Source organism: Ranitomeya variabilis, chromosome 8 (assembly GCF_051348905.1).
Source record: "Ranitomeya variabilis isolate aRanVar5 chromosome 8, aRanVar5.hap1, whole genome shotgun sequence".
NCBI classification, from domain to species: domain Eukaryota; kingdom Metazoa; phylum Chordata; class Amphibia; order Anura; family Dendrobatidae; genus Ranitomeya; species Ranitomeya variabilis.
Genome location: NC_135239.1, coordinates 15,720,370 through 15,728,312, shown reverse-complemented (window position 1 = coordinate 15,728,312; position 7,943 = coordinate 15,720,370). Strand labels below are relative to the sequence as shown.

Below are 7,943 nucleotides of genomic sequence, written 5' to 3'. Positions count from 1 at the left end.
AGAGGGACAGAGTACAGCTGCGTCTACAGTCCGGAAACCACAAATCCCAGGATACACTCACAGCCTGACTGTACCGGGGAATGCCGGGAGATGTAGTCAGTACTGCTGCTGTCAGTGCTGTGGAAACACAAGAACTGGTCACACCGTCCCCACAGGTACCGGTCACACCGTCCCCACAGGTACCGGTCACACCGCCCCCACAGGTACCGGTCACACCGCCCCCACAGGTAGCGGTCACTCCGTCCCCACAGGTAGCGGTCACTCCGTCCCCACAGGTAGCGGTCACTCCGTCCCCACAGGTAGCGGTCACTCCGTCCCCACAGGTAGCGGTCACACCGTCCCCACAGGTAGCGGTCACACCGCCCCCACAGGTAGCGGTCACACCGCCCCCACAGGTAGCGGTCACACCGCCCCCACAGGTAGCGGTCACACCGTCCCCACAGGTAGCGGTCACTCCGTCCCCACAGGTAGCGGTCACTCCGTCCCCACAGGTAGCGGTCACTCCGTCCCCACAGGTAGCGGTCACTCCGTCCCCACAGGTAGCGGTCACACCGTCCCCACAGGTAGCGGTCACACCGCCCCCACAGGTACCGGTCACTCAGTCCCCACAGGTACCGGTCACTCAGTCCCCACAGGTACCGGTCACTCAGTCCCCACAGGTAGCGGTCACACCGCCCCCACAGGTAGCGGTCACACCGCCCCCACAGGTAGCGGTCACTCCGTCCCCACAGGTAGCGGTCACTCCGTCCCCACAGGTAGCGGTCACACCGTCCCCACAGGTAGCGGTCACACCGCCCCCACAGGTAGCGGTCCCTCCGTCCCCACAGGTAGCGGTCCCTCCCCACAGGTAGCGGTCACACCGTCCCCACAGGTAGCGGTCACACCGTCCCCACAGGTAGCGGTCACACCGTCCCCACAGGTAGCGGTCACACCGTCCCCACAGGTAGCGGTCACACCGTCCCCACAGGTAGCGGTCACTCCGTCCCCACAGGTAGCGGTCACTCCGTCCCCACAGGTAGCGGTCACTCCGTCCCCACAGGTAGCGGTCACTCCGTCCCCACAGGTAGCGGTCACTCCGTCCCCACAGGTAGCGGTCACTCCGTCCTCACAGGTAGCGGTCACTCCGTCCCCACAGGTAGCGGTCACTCCGTCCCCACAGGTAGCGGTCACTCCGTCCCCACAGGTAGCGGTCACTCCGTCCCCACAGGTAGCGGTCACACCGTCCCCACAGGTAGCGGTCACACCGTCCCCACAGGTAGCGGTCACACCGCCCCCACAGGTACCGGTCACTCAGTCCCCACAGGTACCGGTCACTCAGTCCCCACAGGTACCGGTCACACCGCCCCCACAGGTAGCGGTCACACCGCCCCCACAGGTAGCGGTCACTCCGTCCCCACAGGTAGCGGTCACTCCGTCCCCACAGGTAGCGGTCACACCGTCCCCACAGGTAGCGGTCACTCCGTCCCCACAGGTAGCGGTCACTCCGTCCCCACAGGTAGCGGTCACTCCGTCCCCACAGGTAGCGGTCACTCCGTCCCCACAGGTAGCGGTCACTCCGTCCCCACAGGTAGCGGTCACTCCGTCCCCACAGGTAGCGGTCACTCCGTCCCCACAGGTAGCGGTCACTCCGTCCCCACAGGTAGCGGTCACTCCGTCCCCACAGGTAGCGGTCACTCCGTCCCCACAGGTAGCGGTCACTCCGTCCCCACAGGTAGCGGTCACACCGTCCCCACAGGTAGCGGTCACACCGCCCCCACAGGTACCGGTCACACCGCCCCCACAGGTACCGGTCACTCAGTCCCCACAGGTAGCGGTCACTCCGTCCCCACAGGTAGCGGTCACACCGCCCCCACAGGTAGCGGTCACTCCGTCCCCACAGGTAGCGGTCACTCCGTCCCCACAGGTAGCGGTCACTCCGTCCCCACAGGTAGCGGTCACTCCGTCCCCACAGGTAGCGGTCACTCCGTCCCCACAGGTAGCGGTCACTCCGTCCCCACAGGTAGCGGTCACTCCGTCCCCACAGGTAGCGGTCACTCCGTCCCCACAGGTAGCGGTCACACCGTCCCCACAGGTACCGGTCACACCGCCCCCACAGGTAGCGGTCACACCGCCCCCACAGGTAGCGGTCACTCCGTCCCCACAGGTAGCGGTCACTCCGTCCCCACAGGTAGCGGTCACTCCGTCCCCACAGGTAGCGGTCACACCGTCCCCACAGGTAGCGGTCACTCCGTCCCCACAGGTAGCGGTCACTCCGTCCCCACAGGTAGCGGTCACTCCGTCCCCACAGGTAGCGGTCACTCCGTCCCCACAGGTAGCGGTCACTCCGTCCCCACAGGTAGCGGTCACTCCGTCCCCACAGGTAGCGGTCACTCCGTCCCCACAGGTAGCGGTCACACCGTCCCCACAGGTAGCGGTCACACCGCCCCCACAGGTACCGGTCACTCAGTCCCCACAGGTAGCGGTCACTCCGTCCCCACAGGTAGCGGTCACACCGCCCCCACAGGTAGCGGTCACTCCGTCCCCACAGGTAGCGGTCACTCCGTCCCCACAGGTAGCGGTCACTCCGTCCCCACAGGTAGCGGTCACTCCGTCCCCACAGGTAGCGGTCACTCCGTCCCCACAGGTAGCGGTCACTCCGTCCCCACAGGTAGCGGTCACACCGTCCCCACAGGTACCGGTCACACCGCCCCCACAGGTAGCGGTCACTCCGCCCCCACAGGTAGCGGTCACTCCGCCCCACAGGTAGCGGTCACTCCGCCCCCACAGGTAGCGGTCACTCAGTCCCCACAGGTACCGGTCACACCGCCGCCACAGGTAGCGGTCACTCCGCCCCCACAGGTAGCGGTCACTCAGTCCCCACAGGTAGCGGTCACACCGTCCCCACAGGTAGCGGTCACACCGCCCCCACAGGTAGCGGTCACACCGCCCCCACAGGTAGCGGTCACACCGTCCCCACAGGTAGCGGTCACTCCGTCCCCACAGGTAGCGGTCACTCCGTCCCCACAGGTAGCGGTCACTCCGTCCCCACAGGTAGCGGTCACTCCGTCCCCACAGGTAGCGGTCACTCCGTCCCCACAGGTAGCGGTCACTCCGTCCCCACAGGTAGCGGTCACACCGTCCCCACAGGTAGCGGTCACACCGCCCCCACAGGTACCGGTCACTCAGTCCCCACAGGTACCGGTCACACCGCCCCCACAGGTAGCGGTCACACCGCCCCCACAGGTAGCGGTCACTCCGTCCCCACAGGTAGCGGTCACTCCGTCCCCACAGGTAGCGGTCACACCGTCCCCACAGGTAGCGGTCACACCGCCCCCACAGGTAGCGGTCCCTCCGTCCCCACAGGTAGCGGTCCCTCCCCACAGGTAGCGGTCACACCGTCCCCACAGGTAGCGGTCCCTCCGTCCCCACAGGTAGCGGTCACTCCGTCCCCACAGGTAGCGGTCACTCCGCCCCCACTGGTAGCGGTCACTCCGCCCCCACAGGTAGCGGTCACTCCGCCCCCACAGGTAGCGGTCACTCCGTCCCCACAGGTACCGGTCACACCGCCCCCACAGGTAGCGGTCACTCCGTCCCCACAGGTAGCGGTCACTCCGTCCCCACAGGTAGCGGTCACTCCGTCCCCACAGGTAGCGGTCACTCCGTCCCCACAGGTAGCGGTCACACCGTCCCCACAGGTAGCGGTCACACCGTCCCCACAGGTAGCGGTCACACCGCCCCCACAGGTAGCGGTCACACCGCCCCCACAGGTAGCGGTCACACCGTCCCCACAGGTAGCGGTCACTCCGTCCCCACAGGTAGCGGTCACTCCGTCCCCACAGGTAGCGGTCACTCCGTCCCCACAGGTAGCGGTCACTCCGTCCCCACAGGTAGCGGTCACACCGTCCCCACAGGTAGCGGTCACACCGCCCCCACAGGTACCGGTCACTCAGTCCCCACAGGTACCGGTCACTCAGTCCCCACAGGTACCGGTCACTCAGTCCCCACAGGTAGCGGTCACACCGCCCCCACAGGTAGCGGTCACACCGCCCCCACAGGTAGCGGTCACTCCGTCCCCACAGGTAGCGGTCACTCCGTCCCCACAGGTAGCGGTCACACCGTCCCCACAGGTAGCGGTCACACCGCCCCCACAGGTAGCGGTCCCTCCGTCCCCACAGGTAGCGGTCCCTCCCCACAGGTAGCGGTCACACCGTCCCCACAGGTAGCGGTCACACCGTCCCCACAGGTAGCGGTCACACCGTCCCCACAGGTAGCGGTCACACCGTCCCCACAGGTAGCGGTCACTCCGTCCCCACAGGTAGCGGTCACTCCGTCCCCACAGGTAGCGGTCACTCCGTCCCCACAGGTAGCGGTCACTCCGTCCCCACAGGTAGCGGTCACTCCGTCCCCACAGGTAGCGGTCACTCCGTCCCCACAGGTAGCGGTCACTCCGTCCCCACAGGTAGCGGTCACTCCGTCCCCACAGGTAGCGGTCACTCCGTCCCCACAGGTAGCGGTCACTCCGTCCCCACAGGTAGCGGTCACTCCGTCCCCACAGGTAGCGGTCACTCCGTCCCCACAGGTAGCGGTCACTCCGTCCCCACAGGTAGCGGTCACACCGTCCCCACAGGTAGCGGTCACACCGCCCCCACAGGTAGCGGTCACACCGCCCCCACAGGTACCGGTCACGTCATACCGTCCCTCCAGGTACCAGACGGGGATGCAGGTACCTGTCACACCATCCCCACAGCCCTCACACAATTCCATTGCCAGAAAAATAAAAAATATTACAGATCTCGTCTCGCAAAATGGTGTCACAAACCAAATTTATTTATTTAACCAAATTTTTTTTTTACATGATGTTTTCTCGCAGGCTTGCAAAACCGACATCTAATGGATTTATGTGCTCAAATGTTCGTTAAAACATATATACAGTATATATATATATATATATATATATATATATATGTCATTGAGACACATATATATATATTCTGTATTTATATTTAATTCAGCGCGATATATGTGAAAAGCCGGTAATTCAATTGCCGGCTTTTCATTTCTCCTTCCCAAACCCGACAGGATATGAGACATGGTTTACATACAGTAAACCATCTCATATCCCCTTTTTTTTTGCATATTCCACACTACTAATGTTAGTAGTGTGTATGTGCAAAATTTGGGCGCTGTAGCTGCTAAAATAAAGGGTTAAATGGCGGAAAAATTGGCGTGGGCTCCCGCGCAATTTTCTCCGCCAGAGTGGTAAAGCCAGTGACTGAGGGCAGATATTAATAGCCAGGAGAGGGTCCATGGTTATTGGCCCCCCCGGCTACAAACATCTGCCCCCAGCCACCCCAGAAAAGGCACATCTGGAAGATGCGCCTATTCTGGCACTTGGCCACTCTCTTCCCACTCCCGTGTAGCGGTGGGATATGGGGTAATGAAGGGTTAATGTCACCTTGCTATTGTAAGGTGACATTAAGCCAGATTAATAATGGAGAGGCGTCAATTATGACACCTATCCATTATTAATCCAATTGTATGAAATGGTTAAAAAAACACACACACATTATTAAAAAGTATTTTAATGAAATAAACACACAGGTTGTTTTAATATTTTATTGCTCTCTCAATCCACCTGAAGACCCTCGCTCAGAAAAATAATAAACCAACAATATACATACCTTCAGATGATCTGTCACGTCCCACGAAGTAAATCCATCTGAAGGGGTGAAATCATTTTACAGGCAGGAGCTGTGCTAAAGCACTCCCTCGTGCCTGTAAACCCCGGGTACTGAAAGGAAAGCAGGATGATCTGTACTTACCTTGAGTCGCGGTGAGGCGCCCTCTGCTGGATGTCCTCATATGAACTCGAGCGTGGGAACTTTTCCAAGGCTCCAGTTCATGAGGACATCCAGCAGAGGGCGCCTCACCGCAACTCAAGGTAAGTACAGATCATCCTGCTTTCCATTCAGCACCCGGGGTTTACAGGCAGGAGGGAGTGCTTTAGCACAGCTCCTGGCTGTAAAATGATTTAACCCCTTCAGATGGATTTACTTCGTGGGACGTGACAGATCATCTGAAGGTATGTATATTGTTGGTTTATTATTTTTCAGAGCGAGGGTCTTCAGGTGGATTGAGAGAGCAATAAAAAATTAAAACAACCTGTGTGTTTATTTCATTAAAATACTTTTTAATAATGTGTGTTTTTTTAACCCTTTCATACAATTGGATTAATAATGGATAGGTGTCATAATTGACGCCTCTCCATTATTAATCTGGCTTAATGTCACCTTACAATAGCAAGGTGACATTAACCCTTCATTACCCCATATCCCACCGCTACACGGGAGTGGGAAGAGAGTGGCCAAGTGCCAGAATAGGCGCATCTTCCAGATGTGCCTTTTCTGGGGTGGCTGGGGGCAGATGTTTGTAGCCAGGGGGGGGGGGCAATAACCATGGACCCTCTCTAGGCTATTAATATCTGCCCTCAGTCACTGGCTTTACCACTCTGGCGGAGAAAATTGCGCGGGAGCCCACGCCAATTTTTTCCGCAATTTAACCCTTTATTTTAGCAGCTACAGCGCCCAAATTTTGCACATACACACTACTAACAGTAGTGTGGAATATGCAAAAAAAAAGGGGATATGAGATGGTTTACTGTATGTAAACCATGTCTCATATCCTGTCGGGTTTGGGAAGGAGAAATGAAAAGCCGGCAATTGAATTACCGGCTTGTCACTAACACCGCTGCGTATTTCTCGCAAGTCACACTGCTGGTCCGTGTGGAATCCGTTTTTTTCTCGCCCCCATAGACTTTCATTGGCGATTTTTTTGCGCAATACGGTGACAAACGCAGCATGTTGCGATTTTCTACGGCTGTACAAGACCGTATATTACGGATGCGTAATATACGGCAGATAGGAGCTGGGCCATAGAGAATCATTGGGCCGTGTGTAATGCGTATTTTACGGACGTAGTTTATGCGCTCATACGTCCGTAAAACTCGCTAGTGTGAGGCCGGCCTCAGGCTGTGTGCACACACTGTGGATTTTGCTGTGGATCCGCAGCGGATTCGACGCTGCGAATCTGCAGCAGTTTTCCATGAGTTTACAGTACCATGTAAACCTATGGAAAACAAAATCTGCAGTGCACATGCTGCAGAAAAAAACGCGCGGAAACACAGCTGTTTATATTCTGCAGCATGTCAATTCTTTGTGCGGATTCCGCAGCGGTTTACACCTGCTCCTCAATAGGAATCCGCAGATGTAAAACCGCGGGTGGAATCTGCACAAAAACCGCGGTAAATCCGCAGTGCAGATTTACTGCGGATTTACCAAAATCAGTGCGGAAAAATCGGCACACCATTCCGCAACGTGTGCACATACCTTCAGGGTATGTTTCCACGTGCCGGAATGGCTGCTCTTTGGACGCTGCGGATACCCCGCTCCGCCCAAAGCACCGCCCCCTGTTGTACGCGCAGGTGATTCTGGATGTGTTCATTGAACACATGTGGAACCACTGCATTGTATACATAGACTGTGGTATCTATCTTGCGGAGACGGAGCGTCTCCCCAAGATAAATAGACATGCTGCGGTCTATAAAGACGCTCCGCATGTCCGGATACCCTCCACTATGCTGTAACATCTGGACGCTGCGGATTGGACACTGTGGATGTACGCAGCGTCCAGTCCGCAGCAAATCCTGGACATTTCTTCAAACAGCCTAAGGCTACGTTCACATTTGCGTTGTGTGCTGCGTCGGCGACACAACGCACGCAAAAACGCATGCAAAATGCAGCAAAACGCAGCATTTTGTGATGCATGCGTTCATTTTTTTAGCGCAAAAAAAATGCAACATGCTGCATCCTCTGCGCCCTGACGCTTGCGCCAAAAAAAGCATGCGTCACAAAACGCAACACAACGCATGTCCATGCGCTTCCCATGTTAAATATAGGGATGCATGC

At 58.0% G+C, this 7,943-nt stretch overlaps 1 protein-coding gene across 5 annotated transcripts in view; it reads left to right on the top strand.

Annotated features, from left to right (window-relative positions):
- SRSF11 (serine and arginine rich splicing factor 11) overlaps positions 1-7,943 on the top strand; it is a 34,953-nt gene that overhangs the window by 217 nt on the left and 26,793 nt on the right. The window contains exon 1 of one of the 5 annotated variants that reach the window (XM_077278865.1): positions 17-155. The exons of 1 other annotated variant lie outside the window; for it this stretch is intronic. In XM_077278865.1, coding sequence (XP_077134980.1) covers positions 81-155 — 75 coding nt within the window. In that variant the 5' untranslated portion in view covers positions 17-80. Of the gene's footprint in view, positions 1-16; positions 156-3,964; positions 3,987-4,641; positions 4,655-7,943 lie in introns of those variants that run through there. 3 more of the 5 variants (XM_077278866.1, XM_077278868.1, XM_077278869.1) reach the window with 3 other exon arrangements.